The following is an 18677-nucleotide window of genomic DNA, read 5'->3' on the forward strand; positions in this document are numbered from 1 at the left end:
AACCTTTTGTTTATGTTGTCAATGAACGGTCTTTAATAACTGCACATATTTTTCCATTTATTTGAGTTTTGATCAATGATAAAAAAATATTGACAACATTTTAATATCATCTTCTTTTCTATAATAGAATATGTGTTGTTGATTTATTCAAATTGTAAATATTAACAATTTATTTGATTTCCAGCATAAATTATTTTGAACTTTGGCTTGATTTCTTGATTCGTACTCTACCGAGGCAAGAGATTGATGCACTCCAAATGACAACTTGGTTTTTTTTTACACAATGGAATGTGAAAAATAAACCAGTTTGTTGAAATTTGTTGCCATACATACAGAATGTGGTATAGGTTTTTATGTCAAATTGTTAAAATCAAGGAAAATAGTGTCAGATAACTTGTAATTGCAGATAGTGATAAATCTGTTGTTGTAAAATATATATGTATCATTGCATCATTTATGGTTTTTGATTGGTGTTTTTCTTAATACTATATGTAGTTTGACTATTCTGATTTTCAGTTCTCTAAAGTATGATGTTTTATTTCAATTAAAGTTTTTTAAAAGTATTAAGTCTCCAGAAGAAACCCTCTCAACATTGTGTATTAAGCGCCCGCCATTACAGGGGACGTGACAAAAGGGTCGGGTAGAATTCGCTTATTTTATCACTATGACGATTCTCTAACCCCCCTAAAGCATAGGAAATTGACTGCTGCCCGCTAGGTAAGGTATCAAGCTTTCCATATGAGAGCAGTTTGTAGTAATTTTTCTCCCAGGTCACTTGATAAAATGTACTAAGCCTTCAGGTGCATTGCAATTCAGTTGACATCCTTTCATTCTTGTTACTGAGATGCAGAATCGCGTGTAGTAATGCCCAAAACCCCCCGTCGATATCATGTGATTTCCTAAGCCGTGTTTTTGTCAGGCATATTTTATTACTGGATGGATTATAAGAGAATTACCGAGTCGTCCGTTTTATTGATTACGTGTGACATTGTAGTGGTGTCTGGCAACCTGAACTAGCTAGAATTCACCCAAAATATTTAGTTGTTATATCACTTACCTTGTTAATAATGTTGTTAAGAGTCTGGGAGATGAACACATTACTTTTCATTTTATAACTCTTAACTTCTGATATCCTTGTGTGAATATATACTGTACAGTACGTTTTTTTTTCAACCTATTGGAGTCACACAAAGAAAGATTGATTGTATATTTGTAACCATACATACTTGCCCTTATATTATGCTACCATACCACCTGGATACCGTAAATTACTCTTACTGGATCTGGCTTCATTGTAAAAGAAGTTGTGACCTTATGTATTTGTGTACAAACTTTTTTGTTATTGATTCATTGTCTTGCAACAGCCACATGTGTTTCAAATTTACAGTCAGGTAGAGTTAATACTGATCAGCCTCCAAACACCATAGTAGTTATGCCTACTGAACAGCTACCTTATGTATTAGACCTATTGGCCAGTGTTTGACTTGAAAACCACATTGTTAGTACAGCATAAAACAAAAGAAATATCTACCCAAATAATCCATTACCATGCTGCAGTTGGAATCTGTGAGCCATATGGTATTGTGTCATAAGGGAGAGAAATCTAGAGATAATTATTAACTCCATATGTTATAAACCATCCTAACCTGACCAAGTTATGAATTCTTTTTGGTTAAGTTAGTTTAGTTTTTGGTGGTTTGTGTTGTGTAGCATTAAATGTTTTCCACTCCTCACTCATAGCCTGCATGTTTCACTACTGAAGGTGGGTTACAAGGAGGTTAGGCACTCCAGCTTATTTCATCTTAAGGTTAACCACCCTAATGTTACTGAGGGGTTAGGATAGGTTAGCTTAAGAGTGGTTAATCTTTAGGTGAAATAAAGTGGGATTCCTGCTCTTGTGGTCCATGAAAATCAACTAGAGAGTACAGAGAATATTGTGGAAAGAGATATTTTGTTTCATGTAGCATTAAGAATGAGGGTTTACTGTAAAACATAACCAGATACATTTATTGTACAGATGCAGTAGAAGGCCTCTTGTTTGGATATTAGTGCTTTGTTTACATGAGCACCACATTCAAATCAACCTGTGTTAAGTTTTGTTTAAAAACTAATATTTCTTGTTAAAAAGAAGAAACGGTTTAAAAGAAATATAATAATTACTTTGGGAGTACAGGTATATAAAGATTTTTGCTTATATTTGTCACATGAATTTGGGATACACGTACAAAGCACTTTGTGTTGATTACCGGTACATTTATCCCGGGTTTTAATTCCTTCTCAGTGAAATAGCTGGATTTATATCATTTGCTGCTCGAGATTTTTTCCTAAGATTTCTAATACTGTACCATACCTTTCACTTGCCTGTAAGAGGAGGGGCAGAGATATAACATCATCTGTTTTGTTTTAGAAATTTCATGTTTGGATATTATAGTACTGCACAGGGTTAATTACTACTATCACCAGTTTAATGGTTGTACTGTACTGTATACAGTATATTAATTTTTGGTCTATCATTACTCCAATGGGTGTTCTATAGTTGTGAAGTGAGGACCTCTCGAGTGTCTTTATCTAGATCCACACATTGTGTGCATGTGTGCACTTCTACTTTTTGGGGAGTGTGGTATAACTTGGGAAGTATTGGGGTCACATGAGTTTCACGAGTCAATAACTTTGTTAAGGGCACTTTATTGTGTAGTACTGGAATATGTCAGTGGAATGAACTCCTGCACTGCTTTCATTAAAACAGTGTCAAACTATTGGTTTTTATAAAGCAAGTAATTTATTTTTATGCAGTGACCTTGATGCCCCAAATCAAAATGGTGACCACATAAATAACATTTTGTAATGCTTGACAAATGTTTAAGCTGTTTACTGTTTGTATATAAGTATGTACTGTATGTACAGAAAAGTGTCTTGTAATGACAGGTGGTTTCCATTTTCATCTGTAAGCTCAAGACTTAATTTTGATTTTAGGTGAACCAGGAGCTTTACCTCTATTACTCAGTATCCATTATACAGTACAGTACTTCATTCTTGGTCTTGCTGTAATTCGTTTGCTAGTGGTACTTGTATTACAGTGTACAGTTGAACCTCTCAAATCTGGGAACCATGGGACAACCCCTTGCTGGATAATAGAATTTTCTGGACCACAGATTGTCACTGAAGAATACTGTAATTTAAAAAGAATAAATTTTTAAAGGAGAAAATAGGTGCAGTCTATTTTTAATAACTCCTCCAAAATAAACTAATATTTAAAGGTATACTGTATTTGTACTGTACAGTAAGAAATAATTCAATTGCTTGCTCCTCAATGGAACTTTTTACATGCATTGATACTAACTGATAAGAGTTGGTACAAGTACAGTACAGTATTAATCTGTACTCAATGACTTTTTTAGAAATTGCCCCAAAACCTGCATAGTGAGTGCAAGAAGACCTTCTAGTGCTTTGCCAAGCATACCGTGTATCAAGAAACCGCAAAAGAGTGTCATTTTAGAGGTGAAATCAGACATTGTTTCAGGCTGTGCAGATTAGCAGTGCCTGGACTAAGGGCTGGGCTTTTTCATGTGCCTGGCACTTGCCCAGTGGACTAGCTGATATTTTGAGAGGAAAGCTCCTAGTCAGAAAATTATCAGGTGTTGCGTGACTCCGCCTCACCATACATGTTAAACCAGGGAGGTTTTTCAATGGTTGTTTTTCATCAGAGTACCAGGAGTAGTGATTGTCAGATGCAGGTAATTTATCTTCATTAAACTGCCAACTTGCCTATGGTCAGTCGGAGTCAAGTTTTCAATATTTCAAAGGAACCGCCAAGGTGAGAGGCTGTAGACGTGAGGTGATAGGAGTTGTGACTTCACATGACAAATGTTACTATCATTGACATCAGCTTATAGGGAGCGGAGTGATAGTTAGGCTAAGACAGGTGATCACAGGTACTGGCTCTGCCTTCCCACACATCCAGCAGGGGTGATGTGAGTTGATTGGGTTATAACATCACAAACACTCCCCCAGGTTCTGGATGAGTTCCGTTCCTGGTGGCTATCCATAAGCCGGAATTGACCCTTTCATAGGTAATCACTGAACACAGTACAGTGCACATAATGTACTGTATATACAATTATTATACAGTACAGTTAGAAGCAGTAATTGTTACCACCTCCCTCCCCTCCTAGCACCCAGAGCCACAGCCAGTGAAAGCCGATATAGACACAGTGCAACATCCCTAGCCACGATAGTTCCCAAACTATCCATTAACGTTCAGAGAAGGGGAGGGAGAAGGGTTTGTCCGATCGCCAGGCGTTCACTTACCATGGCTTTGACTGTTGCTTCCGACTGTACATACACGATACAATACTTTTTCATTCATTTAAAACTATACAGGATATATAGTAACAATAGAAGCATAGGAAAGAAAGACGAGTGTCACAATGATGCACTACTTAACATCCGTAACAATGGATACTTATCTGCAACCCGTAATTCTTTCAGTGTGACTTATGGGAGAATATCCATAACCCGGGTAGTGTCTGTACTGTAAAATTACAAAACATTATATGAAGTGAACTGAAGCCTAGGAGTTAAGCAGCTAAGAACTGGAGTAATTATGACCACAGTTGTTGAACCAGCATTTCTAAAATTGCTGGACTAGAGAGGTTCAGCTGGACAATATCTGTCAATAGTAATGAAGGGACTGGCCTCCTTATCCTAGTGTATTTAATCTGAACTTTGGCTTGGAGTTTATTTTGAACAGTCCTCTAAATTTGAATAATGTCATAACTATTTATTTGTTTCTTTGTCAGAAATGCCTTCTCCATACAGTACAGGTATTATGAAAAAATTTATAAGTATAACAAGCCAGTCCATTGTTCTGAACAAAAATATTTAGAATTGGCAATAGAATTTTGAAGAAACAAGGACGACTAACATCTCTGACCAGTGTCCTTGATGTTTGACCTTTATTCTCCTGACTCAAACACTCAACCTATCTCCCAGTTACAGTATAACTATTCTTAAAAAATTTAACCAACGCCCGTGTCAAATTTCATTAAGATCCGTACTCCAGTTTAGAATGTCTCCTGTGGTGGTCACTTTCCTTACCCTACAATATGATCTTGATTGTATAACTTAAGATTTTCCAAAATGAAACCAACCCAAAACGAGGCTAGTACTTGGCAGGTGTGCCACATATATTCCAGTTCATTGTAACTTAATTTTGTTTATTTCTTACATACAATATTCCCTTAAAGCTCGCTGGGGTTAGGGAAAATGGACCCCGTGAGAAAGCAAAATCCGCGAGTTTTCATGCCAGTCCCAGGAGTGTGCAAAATACATATGTAAATAGCTATATGTACATGTATAACAACATTATGTATGCATAAGACAATATAATAAATATGAAATAATATAAATAAACATGAAATAACATTGTATGGACATTAGGTCCACACAGTGATAGTTAGTTGTGATAGTGACAATGGAAAGACAATATCTCTAAAATGTTAGCTGATCTGGTGCACAGGATGTAAACAATCCCTGTAATGGACAGTTCCTAGTGAACATGCCCATTATTGATGAGTACAGTATTTATGTGTATGCCGTAGGTACCTGTACGTATATTATATCCTTTTGAATTAAATTAGGTAAATTTTATTAATAGTACCAACAAATGTTTAAATAGGTCCATAAAGTGATAGTGAGCTGTGGTAGTGAGAAACATGATACCATATAGCCAGTGACTTGACTTTGCCAGTACAGTAGGCTATTGAATCTGCTAAAATTATTTTTCCAAAATATACCTTGTTAATTATAGGGTGCATCTTATGACCTGGGAAATATGGTGCTCTATACTGTCCTGGTGTGTTGACTCCTCTTGACCCCTGGCACACAGCCTCAGATTTATTTTATTTACTTTCCATGGCAGTCTGTGAGTTTCTGGGGGACGCAAGGCTTAAAACTGCGAGCTTTTAGGGAATACTGTACCCTGTATATAACAATATACAGTATATAGTAATTTTGTCACAAAAATTCTTTATGTTGCATTTTGGACTTACAGTAATGCTGTACTTTATACATGTTTTGCAGGATAACTTGTTTTAGTTCATCTATTTGTAAAACCTTATTTGTCATGATATTCATTTTTTATATGCTGAATTTCTAATTTATACATGTCTTCTACTTTCCAGAAGAATGGCGGGTGGCGAGGGTGTGAATGGTGGTGGAGGTGCAGGTAGTGCTGGTGTGTGTCCAGTATGTGGTTGCAACCAGCCCAACCTGACACAACATTTGTCTCGTCATAGTAAAGAAGAAATTATCCGTGCCGTCACTAATGGGCAGCCACTGCCAGAATTAGCCAGCCGGCGGCCTCCTGGACGAACTCGTAGGCCTTCTTATTCACTTCCATCTGTGAATAATGTGGCCCCCATCTCCCCAAGACCCACCACCAGTCAGACACCATTGCTCCTTGCTGGAAATCCATCTCATGAACAGACTTTGGGGGCCCCCCTTGGACCTTTACCTCAGGCATCTCCTACACCTCATCCGACCCCTGCTCAACCTGTTAGGCTAGGGTCTCTTGGACCTCTGATACAACCTTCCCGAAATGGCATGCCCCTTGCAGCAACCCCTTTGCAGCATGGTGCTACCGGCAGCAATTACCTTCTCATTGGTAATAATATGTTTCCCGCTGGGAGTGTAATCCCCAATAATTTACCTCTTGCAAACAATGGGGTCAGCTATCTTATCCCTAGTTCTGGGGGGCTTATGCTTGCTGCTGCCCCATCAGCCAACCAAACTCTGTTCGTTCAGACACCTACCACTACAACACAAACTGTACCTGTTAAGCATCAACCACCCACCTCTGTCTCTATTACTGGACCAGGTACAGTTATGGGAGGGGTTTATAACAGTATCCCTCGACGAACTCCTAGACCACTTTTGCCCGAGCCACCTATCTGTTATATTGAGGAATCTTGTCCTCAGCAGACACAAGAAGAAATTCAAGTACCTTCTGTAGAGAATTCATACAGATTGGAAACAAATACAAACCAGAATATCATAAATAATGATAGAAATTATTTCAAGACAAGAAGTGAACCAGTAACTGTAAACCAGAAAGCTACCATAAATATTGGTAAAAATATTAGTATTTCATTGCCCAAAGATCTGGTTGGGCAGAAGAATCGACTGAAAGAGATTATAAACCAGGAGTTAGTAAGAGCATTATTGATGAATGATAGTCAGGAAGAGAGTGAAACTACAGAAAGTCAGCCCTCAACTAGTACTGGAAGAAGGAAAACAGACTTTTACTTTGCTAAAAGTGAACCAATTTGCTATGAAGTGAAGAATGATGTGTGTTCCTCTTCATCTAATACCTTATCTGGGGATATTACTGAAACAGTTATAGAAGAAAATCCTTTGAGGATTGATTCAGATATGGGTGATAATGATAATTCACGCGATTTTGATGACGAACAACAACAATATGGTGAAAGTAAGCAAGATGTTGATCCTTTGGCAACACCTTTGGTTATACCCATCACAAGCAGGTGCAGAAATGGTTCAGAATTTCAAGATTCTTCTAACATTCATATAGACCCAAATGTTCCTTCACCTGCCCGCAACATAACCATAGAAAATGGTCTTGACAGCTTCACTCGCCATGGGACAGTCAGTTCATTTAGTATTCCAGTAGATGAACCAATGGAGGTTATTTTTGATGATAGGGGTCATAGTAGCCGTGCATCTAGTGGTACTAGCAGCACTTCTCAAGGTCATAGCTCTAGCATAAATACCCGCAGTGATAAGGTCTCTTACAATAGGGATAGCAATAAGATTTCTTTTGAGGTGTCTACAACTGTCGATGAAATTAATAATGATGTTAAATTAAAACGAACAATAAGTAGAAAGGTTGAAGTTAATGACTCGAACATGGATATTGACATGTGTAACACCTCAAGAATAACTACTACCTTGACTCCTGTCGGCCAAACGTCTGGTAGTGTAAACCAGAACAGACAAACAAGCAGAGAAGATCAGGAAGATAATATGTTATGCTGTGATGATGATCAACCGCTGAGTTTTTTAACATCAGATCGCAACTTCAATACTCTCTTGGGTGACTCTACTCTACAAGAAATGGTATATGTAGACGACCAGGTCCTTGGAGCTGTCGAAGAAGTCTTTGCCGGTGATAATTCGTCAAATCTACCAGGTACAAGTTCATCTCTTGTTAATGGAACATCTAGTCAGAAGTCAGTCCCAAGGAAAGTGAATAATTCGTATGTGACTGTGTATGAGGAGCAGCAGTGTATACCTCCAGCACTTGAGAGTAATAGAGATAAGAAACAAGAGGTCAAATGCAAGATTGAACCTCAGTGTAGTTCAACACAACCTAATTCTTCCACAGCCAATAGGACCACATCTTATCAGATAACTCAAACATCTCAAAACCAATCTATGATCAGATCTTCCACCAACATTGTAGGGAAATTGGAAGTTTCAACACAAGAGCAAGAGGAGGAGTTAGTAGATGACCCAAGTTTAGTCGAGGATTTTGGAAACGAGAGCATGTTTCAAGAAGACCAGATGTTTGAACGGGAATTGAGCAGCCAGCAGACAGAGGAAGTTATGTCTCTCAAGGCATCAGAGACCCTGGCTGACAGTGATAGTGAGAGAGCCACACCACATGAAGAACTACAGGATGTAAGTTGTTAATCTTATTTTTCCTGTTTACCTTGTTATCTTTACATCCACGCTTGTGAGAGATACATTGATACATTTCCAGAGAGGATTTAAAGAGAGGAATGTAGAGGAGGAGTTGTTGAGTCAGTGAAATAGTGTGGATGTGAAGCAGGAGGAGGTAGCAAGGTGGTGGGAGTGGAATGTGGTGTAATTATAATGCAAAACAATAAAACACAGATTAGAGAGAACCTAGAGCAACATCATGATGAACTAATGAAGAAAAAAAAGGGCAGGAACAAATTGGGAGTTAATATTTTGATATATAGTGTTGAAGATGTGTTTGGATATGTGGAGAGAATTTGAATTGGGAAGAATGATCATGGGAATTTATATGACTATGATAGAGGGAATGGGGCAAGGTATTGGCATTATGGGATTGAAGTTTGAGAGAAGGAAGAAACTGCTTTAAGGAGGGTGCCGGTATGTTAATAACTGTCAGGATACACTTCTACATAGTCACTTTGTTCTATGAAGCACTTTTGGTGTTTTTTAAAGGAAAATTACAGTATTTACAACTTTAAAACTGAGAGTGTCTTATTGCCTTCCTTGTAGCTCATGTTTTACGATCGAAGCTGCATGTTTGCCGGTGAGCCAGGCCCAGCGAACCTCTCCCCAAGAACGTACCCTTCAATAGACTCCTCAGCCTTCCATGCTCTGACCCCAGCTCTGATCACACCTCTCGATCATGCAGTAGAGGTAAGGCTGTGTGTGTGGGTATACTGTATTGTACCTTATATTGAAAAGTTTCTTTGTATTCTATATTGTTTCTAGGCACTGTACTGACAACCATTTATTTTTTCTGGCATTACGTGTTTACATTTACAGTTTATAACAGATTCTAAGGCACTGTACTCATACTGTACCTAAGGCTTCCCCCAACCCACCATTCATAAATCAGTGTTTATCAATATAACTTGGTATTTCCTGTAAGTTTTGTGCCACAGTGAAGGTTGATGATAATATACAGTAGTGCCAAGCAGTAACTACTGGAGACTGAATGGTAGCTTTTTATCCCATCCATCACACCACATGGAAAGTTTCCCAAGTATAGTAATGCTTCATCTCTGTGTGGCCGGCCAGACTGTAGATCATGATTAATTATACTTGGGTAGAAATTGGAGACATTAATGGTATCTGATTTGTAGCAGTGCCTTGGAACTAGCGTATCTGGTTGTCTGTATAAAATTGAAGGTGGACCCAAAGTTTCGGTCAATATAGTGTCCATATGGAAGTAAGGTGGTGAAAAAAAATTCCTTTACAAGAATGTCATCATCATTACTACATTACTGACAAAGGCATTTTTAGTATAGCTCTTCAAACAGACTGTGGAGTTTCTCTTCTTCTTTTTCTCTCTCCATCTTTCTCTGTTTTTAATGTAGGTGAAGTTTGAAAAGGTCTAATATTTTATAAATTAATGAATAGAGTATGGAGACCAATTGCCATATTCTCAGTGTGAAAAGATGTTCTGCTTTCATTTGTTTATCTCTCTCTCTCTCCTTGTGTATACTGTATGTATGTCTGTGTGTGATAAGTTTGTCAAATCAACTCATTCTCCATTTTTCAGTAGGCTTTTTTCTTTTCTTTTTTTATTTTTTTATTTATTGCTTGTTACAAATGTGAATGGATGGTTGGTGAGAATTTGTCATTATAGTTTTGCTCTGTTGGTTATTTGTAGTTCTGGCCCTTTTTATTTATTTGTCTATCTATTTATCATCTTGCCACTAATCAATTTACTCCCTGCTTTGGTGGTTGGTCTGTTCTTTGGTATGGCTTTCATTGTCCAGTGTCATTACAGGAGAAAGCCTCGGATGTTAGGTAAGGTTAGGTTACACTGCATAACACTTTTCTCATTTATACACCAGGCTGGGGACTGAACCCAGGACATGGTAGTGAGATATGTGTTCATTACCGCTGTACAGTACTGCCAAACGTCCCATTTTGGGGGGATAGACTATATAAAGCCTCTCAAGCTCACTAATCAATGCTTCTCAAAATGACTTGGTTTGTATTAAACTAGCATAACGCTTCCTATGTACAGTACCAATGGCATCTTCAGCTAAAACCTCATCAGTGTTTATGGGGAGAAGGCAGCATGACCTTTATCCTTTTAATGAAGAAAAAATCAATGCTTTTGTCTGATTTTATTAGAAATTGCATTCATCATATTCATTTAAGGATAGGTTTTTTTTTTTTTACCTCAAACTCTTTTCCCCAGATTGACTCGGGACAGCCTGGGTCAATGTCTGGCCTGGTTGGAGGACATACAGAAGATGGTGTTGTAGAGATGCCCCCTGTAGAAACCACAATGCATCTTTCTGCAGATGAATGCTGCACTGTTTTGCCACCAGAAGGGCTTAGTATTACCCAGCTGTTTTCCTCAGCCCATGACCCCACAATAGTTCCTTCAACAGCAACTTCTTCACATGTTAATGCCATTGTTTCATCGGCGCAATCACAAGTTACCTTTGCCGACTTGATGGAAGATTCAAAATTAAGCTCTAAGGTAAGTTTAGTTCATGCTTAAAGAGATAAAAAGCCAAAATAGTGCATGATTGAAATTTAATGCATAGTAAGGTAACCAGTATTTCCTAGTGCTGTTTCAGAAGTGTTTTGAGATTTGAATGTAGTAATCGGGCTGTATGGCCTTGGGTGATGATCATAAACTTATACTTTGTGGTTCTGTAATGTGTAACTTTGATTAACAACTTAAATTATGGATCAGGTAAATCCTGTACAGTCAATGTGTCAGTGATATGCCAGCCAGGCCTTTTAGTGTCTTTGGTGTGTGTAATTGGGACTAAGTTCCAGAAAAATGGCAATTTTTCTCCCGTATACAAATGTAGCCCCCCAAAATGGGGTTTTTTGGAGGTGTCAATTGTACGAGGTGAAAGAAGAGTCTTTACAGCTGCATTAATACTCATCCATTGCCCAGTTTACCTTTTATTGTTGGTTACAACTGGACAGCACAACCACCCCTCAATGCCAGTCCCCTGACTGTACAGAGGTGACTGCCTCCTGGCTTGCTCCAAGTACTTTGGGAGCTAAGCACTTCCTCTGAAATATTTTAAATGCTTATCATTTCAAGATATACTGTTTGCCATGCAGTTGTAGGCAAATAGTGCTTTAAGTGTGTTTTATCACATTATAAGAGTATTTACATTTGCTTAATGACCCATTGTTAGTTTACTGCTGGGCTGGTATGTGGGGTCAGCACTACTAGCATTGCTTTGTAACAATGGTACAGAGCTCAACATTATTTTACCAGGTGCTGGGTCTTGTGTATTGTGACTGTGAAGATGTTCTAGTCTCCTTAGAAGCTGTACTGTAGTCTTGAACACAATTTCAGGAAAGTTCCTTTTTGGAAGTTACCATGGATCTTAGGATTAGTTGATCCTTTATTTAATATTTTGTTTAAAACTATTTTTTAATGATCCTTTGTGCTCAAGTTCAGGTCATATTAGGACACACAAGGGGATCCAGTAGCTCGTAATTACTAACCAGGTGGAAGTAATTAGGGTTTCAACATATTTGCAACTGTTTTAGTTACTCCTCTCCTAAAAGACTGCATTTCCCGTGTAGGCTCACACCTTTCTGTTATCTTCAGAAACATACCTATGAGGGGCCCGTAGGTAACATTTCCTATTTACATTTATGACACCCTTTGTATCACAAGGAGTTATATAGTACAGTACAGTATATGGGTTTCCTCTAGCAACTCGAGCTTTAGCAAGTTACCGCCTCTTAAGTTTGAACTTAAATTACAGTAGTTCATAATACCTTGTTGGGGTGACTGATGGCTTATAGCTTATCTGTCCATTCCAAATGAATGACCAAGGGTAAAGGTTGTGAGACTCCCAGTAGTGAGTTTGTGATATATGGTCTGGATAACCATATACTGTATATTGCCCTTGTCATGGTAGCTTGTAATCTGAACTGCTTTCACCCTGGTCAGTGTGAGGAGTGTAGCAAAACTGCTAATTGCATCTTACATAGTGGACTTGATTTTACAGCTGGTACTATTTTTGGGAAGAGAGTAGGAGTCTTTCTTGATGTCTGTGACTCACTAACATCTTAAAAAAATCACCAGGTATGTTAATAGCTGGAAAAGAAATGGCAGACGTCCTGTTCCTTTTGATATTTTGTAAACAAAATTGGAAGAGTATGATAAATATGCTGGTCCCATGTCCAAGGTTATACCAATAGTGTGATAGGAAGGTAGGGATGATTAGTTTGTTCATTGAAGTTCAAACATCACTCAGGGCTTAGCACTTGGGATTGTCCAAGAACATTGTACTCTCCAGATGGCAGCCCTGTGTTATGAGAAGTACTTGGTCTTGGTATATGAGGAAAACGAACAGGAAAGGCATGATACATTACCATCAAAAACAGATTTTGCATTGAATGAATATTATTACATATTTTGAAGTACTGTACAGTACATGTAAAAAGAATAAATAAAGAAGCCTATGATTATCTCAAGTAACAGGTTTTAAAGATAACCTGGGTATCACTTTATTAAGATGATATTGATAGTTTACAATTTCAGTAGATATGATGATCTTAGGCTTAGCAACATAAACTTGTATGGTGTGTATGGAAGTGTACTAATAAATTTTTATCTCAAACCAGATGCTGGCACTAGAAAAAAGCTGTAATAGCTTGAATCGTCAGTTGTCTCCAATTCCATCAACCTCTGGTCTTCAAGGTTCAATCCTTGTGAAGACGGCCAAAGAAGATGAGGACTATGAATTTGAATATGAGAGTGATTGTTATGGGGACAGTGACTCCGATTCTGGTGTGATTAACCGTGGTCCTCTTGACCTTGATCACTGGAAGTGTCTTGTGTGTAATAAAATGTTTAAGAGTCTAAAGGAAAAATTACTACATGCTGGTCAACATTCACCCTGTGCAGAGGCTATGGAAAAATCTGGGGTAATAAGAAGTGCCACTCAAGTGAAGTCTGTTCAATCAGGGATTAAAAAGGACACCGAGGAAGATTCAGGCATATCACTTCTGAAGTGTAAGGAAGAAATGGGTACACTTCAGGAAGAAACACGAAATATGCTGGAGAATTTTGCTTCAGATGGTGAATATAAATGTCCTGAATGTAGTCTAGGATTTCCAACAGCAGAAACTCTACACGAGCACAGAAAGATGGTGTTTAAGTCCCGTGTCATATGCCAGATATGTCATATGGTGTTCAAGAAGAGACTGTCAAAGATAAAGCACATGAAGACACACACTGTGGCAGACCTAAGGTGTCTCATTTGCAATCGCACTTATCCAAACCGTTATTCTTGGTCACAGCATCAGCTCTTCCATATGGGTTTGGTACTCTTCGAATGCAAGGAATGTGGTAGAAGATTCCAAAGGAGGTCAGAATTAGAGGTACACTCGAGGACCCACACGGGTGAAAGGCCTTATCATTGTGCAACTTGTAGTGGAGCCTTTACCACACGACAAGCTCTCAAACGGCATTTAGTTACTCATATGGATGGCCAAGAGGTCGATTGTGATATCTGTCAAAAGACTTATAAAAATAATGTATGTTTAAATAAGCACAAGCTTAAGGCTCACTCAAAAGGCAAAGGAAAGACAAAGGTACGGAGGGACTTCATGTGTAATACGTGTAATGAAGTTTTTCCCTCGGAAAAGAAGTTAGCATGGCATCAAGAAACTCACGAGAGGTGGCCAAAGAAGTGTCAACAGTGTGGAGAGTGTTTCATTCACCAGTCCAGCTTGACCAAACACATTCGTCAGAAACATGACCCACACCACCAAACACCTGATGGAAAATCTGAAAATAATTCCACTTGCCATATATGTTGCAAAGTATTTAAGAAATCTTCACTGGCGTTACATTTACGGACGCATACTGGAGTTAAGCCCTTCAAGTGCAATATATGTAATAAAAGTTTTGCAGTGAAGTGTAATTTAGATGCTCACAAATGGGTTCATATGGGTGTGCGTGATCGGCCACATAAATGTAAGTTATGCGAGCGCAGTTTCCACCGTAAAAAAGATTTAGAGGCTCATATACGTAGTCATAAAAACATTCGTCCTTTCACATGCAATGAATGTGGAAAATCTTTTATTCATAAAAACAATTTGCAGCTTCATGTACGTGAGCATTCTGGCGAAAAACAGCACAAGTGTGCCTTTTGTGGTAAAGCTTTTTTTCGAAAGTATAATCTGGACAATCACGTCAGGATTCATACGGGGGAAATGCCGTATGAATGTACCATTTGCCGCAAAGATTTTACTCAAAAAAGCAACTATAATGTACATATGAAGGCATTCCATGTTGAGAGACATGCTGTTCATGAGGAACTGTAAGGAAATCTCAAACTGAAAAGAAACTGTATGTACAAATGTCTAGTTTCTGTTGGCAAAGTATTAATCAAATGAGAAGTTAGAGAATGTGTCATCATTCAATGCCAGATATACAGAAGTGTTATTTTTCTAAAAAAATAAATAAAAAAATTTAGGTAACATGATTGAGAGTCCATGAGGGGAAAACGTAAGTAGAACTTCGATAATCTGCTGTTGTTTAGTGTTACCATCGGCTAGTTTAATCTTGACATAACACTTACCTTTTCTTAGGTGAGGTACTACATTTATTAAGTGATGATAATTCTCAGCAAGACTTTTATGACCTGTTATTTATTTTTTATTTTAAGTTTGTGATACTGTACAGTATGTTGCACTGTGTGCAAAAAAAATAATGTATGGGTTTTATCAGGCCCAAATTACAGAACTATCGGTGAAGCTTAGGTTGAATTTTTTAACTCATAAAATTAGGGAAGTGCTACTGTATTGACGTACAGTATATCTCCTCAATTTAAAAAAAAAATAGGTCTTTTGTTATTGAAGCTTTATGATCTTCAAGAAAATAACTGGCAGTTTTAGTGAAGGTTGGTTTTGGAATTGCTTCCATTAATATGTGGCTTCAGACTACACAGTATTGATGGTATTGTGTTAGGAAGTCACCATTTTAATTAATGCCAAATTTTTAATAATTTTATAATGTGTATTATATAGTCACAGACTAACGTGGTTCTACTTTTTAAATAGTGAAAGGTTGCATGAGTATTTTAGTTTATGGGATACTTTTCTAAAGGAGTTTATGGTATATTTAGCAAATTGGTTCTTAACTATTGTACAGTATATATATATACTGTATATATATATATACATACACTTTATGATTATAGAGATGTTGTATTGTCTTGGAATTTTAAGAATGGTCTAATTTTTTTATTCTAGTTGTAACCTAAAGTAACCAGTGACACCGGTCATGCAACGTTTTCAGAAATGTAATTTTGTGGAACTCATCAGTGCAATACGTACATTTAAATTTCTAGGTTATATGTGCATTGTGAAAGATCTGTAAGAAAACTTGTATGCAGTTGAGAAATAGTGGTTTATATGATAACATTAAGGTTGTGTAAACTTTGTTATCAGCTCCGTAGGCTCAAGCTTAGCCTTTATTCCTCTAGTGGTTCCTTTACCAAAACTGCCACAGAATTAGTTACCTTAAACTGTAGAATACATGTTTCTTAGCAATTTTTTGTGTGGTTTGACAATAAGATGATATGAACCTTGTAGAAGTTGTGATGGTTATGGTTCTTGCTAACCTTATTGAACTTTCATACGTCTTTTCTCGTGGACACCAGCAAGAGGTCTCCTCCCACGTGAATGTATCTGTATTGTTATGGGATACCTGTGACTGTATGAATGGTGGACATATTTTTGAAAGAAAGCAATTTTATGATTGTGAGCATACAACTATTTATACTGCATGTGAATTTTTGTTGTTGTGCTTTCAATGATAATTTCTCAACTCATTTTAATGCAGCAGCCTCAGCCATACTTTTTTATTTTTCTGAAATTAATTTTTAAATTCAGAAGTTATTTAATAATTCATTTATAGTTTTATTCATGTACTGCACAGTATGTCGAAGCGTTCTTGCAGAAATTTTATAGTATATATAAATAGTTGAGCTTATTTTGATAGGTCAGTTTATTGGAAGATTTTAATTAAATCACTATCAGACTTAGATGGTTACCTATTGGTTAAGGGTATTGATATGTGAAGTAAATTTGCAGCACATTGTCTTATGTGAAAAAGTATACTTTATTACTTTAGGTTACTAACAGAAATGCAGTTGGTTTTTACCACATGTTGGTCATAATTAGAACTGCTCATAAATACGTGGTTGGCATGTGTACTAAATCTATTTAGTTGTTTTGAATAGCATTATTTTAGGTCTTAGAAACTTTCCTCTGTATTTCTCCATTGATATTTTAAATCAGTTACTGTACAGATTTGTGTATATACTATTATAAACCTTTTAATTTTTTTTATCATCAGTGTATTTTCTACAATGCTTCACATACGCCATTGGTCTAATTATTAATACTGCGTTTGAAGATGTACCTTTGTGTATAATACTGTACTGGTAACTACAGGGGTAATGGGAAGTGTTGTAACCTGTTTGTCATTCACAGCAGCTGTTCAAATGGTGGAAGGCATGAACCAGCAGTTATAATTTTGTTGAGATTATCTAAAAGGCAAGTTCCTTATAGAGTACTGTACTTGAAGGAATGAAAGCTGGTGGGTAGAACTAGTTGTGGCCATTAATTGCCATCTCTGTCACCTGTCTGTTGTATGAAGTGTGTTGTTTGTTACCTTACAATGTGTAGGCCTTTTATGGCTTCTGTTATTTATTATTTAATTGGTCCTAATTTTTTTTTTCAATTATGCTTGATTTCATATATCAAAATGTTTGAAAGGTCTGCTGTAACTTTGTCAAGTCTAGTATATGTTGTTCAATATGTAAGATGTATGTTACCAGTTTAGAGCTACTTAACAAATGTGTAGCTTTATTTATGATAACTATAAGCTTTAAATTTAATGTGTGCTTGTCAGGAATAGTGTGAAAGTTTTGCGTAACCCTGTAGAACTGTAGAAGGCTAAAAATACACACTAAAAATTGTGTATTGTTTTCTTTAAACCAATTAGTTGGCAATTATCTGTTAAATGATATGTATCAGTATCTATATCTTCTCTGCTTCCAATACAGGTATCCCCTGATTTACGATCTCCCAATCTATGATATTCCACTTTAATGATGGAGTTGTATGAAGTCCATCGATGCCTCTATTTACGATGTAAACAATCTGCAAGAAAGATGGTCGTTGTTAGCTGTGGTCTACCCGCATGCTGCCACCCAGTGCACTACAGTACCAAGCTTTGTTCCATGGTGATTGCACATGGTCATGTAGCTCAATGGTTATTAGTCAGTATTGGTGTTTTTTCAGTGATAGGACATCTCTAACGTTCAACATTTTACTCTGTTTTGGTGGCTGTGAGGTGATTTTTTGTTTTTGTGACTGTAAAGTGCTTTGCCTCATGTTGTGAACAGGATGTAAATAGTGTCGGCCGCAATAATGTTATCATCGTTCACTCTGTTATTATGACTAAAGTGAGTAGTGGAACTTTCAAAATGTCTGGGAAGGCCAGACCAATGCACCCAGGAAAACTGTCTCTGGAGGTGAAGCTTGACATTGTGATGCTGCATGAGACTCCCCAGAGGCTGGGTAGGAGTCAGTGACATCTTCACTCCACCTTCAAGAGTCCCTTTAGCCTCAAAAGGGACATGTAATAACGACCAGACTTGTTCTTATTGGTGTGGCGAGTCTTGTTTAATTGTGTTGTCGGTACATTATTAGTGTAGGATTTATTTATTTTATTTTATTTTTTATTTTTTTGTGTGTTTGTGATACATGTGGATGTCTCTGACTGGCTGGGAACGTATCCCATTAAACCTCATGTTATAATGATCCTAATTTATGATATTTCAACCTGGGATGGGTCTTTCAGGAATGTAACCCTATCGTAAATAGGGGGGATACACATACTTCACACAAGTGTT

At 37.3% G+C, this 18677-nt stretch overlaps 1 protein-coding gene across 1 annotated transcript; it reads left to right on the top strand.

Moving 5' to 3' along the window:
• The first annotated feature begins 581 nt into the window (after positions 1-581).
• On the top strand, positions 582-17738 carry LOC121870689. The gene is made up of 5 exons (XM_042372641.1): positions 582-717; positions 6183-8700; positions 9292-9435; positions 10955-11242; positions 13369-17738. The coding sequence occupies exons 2-5, from the start codon at positions 6187-6189 to the stop codon at positions 15073-15075; spliced, it is 4653 nt and encodes a 1550-aa protein (XP_042228575.1). The 5' UTR covers positions 582-717; positions 6183-6186; the 3' UTR covers positions 15076-17738.
• The last annotated feature ends 939 nt before the right edge of the window (positions 17739-18677 follow it).

The sequence above is a fragment of the Homarus americanus genome, unplaced genomic scaffold (genome assembly GCF_018991925.1).
Source record: "Homarus americanus isolate GMGI-L3 unplaced genomic scaffold, GMGI_Hamer_2.0 scaffold56333, whole genome shotgun sequence".
In the NCBI taxonomy this organism is placed as follows: domain Eukaryota; kingdom Metazoa; phylum Arthropoda; class Malacostraca; order Decapoda; family Nephropidae; genus Homarus; species Homarus americanus.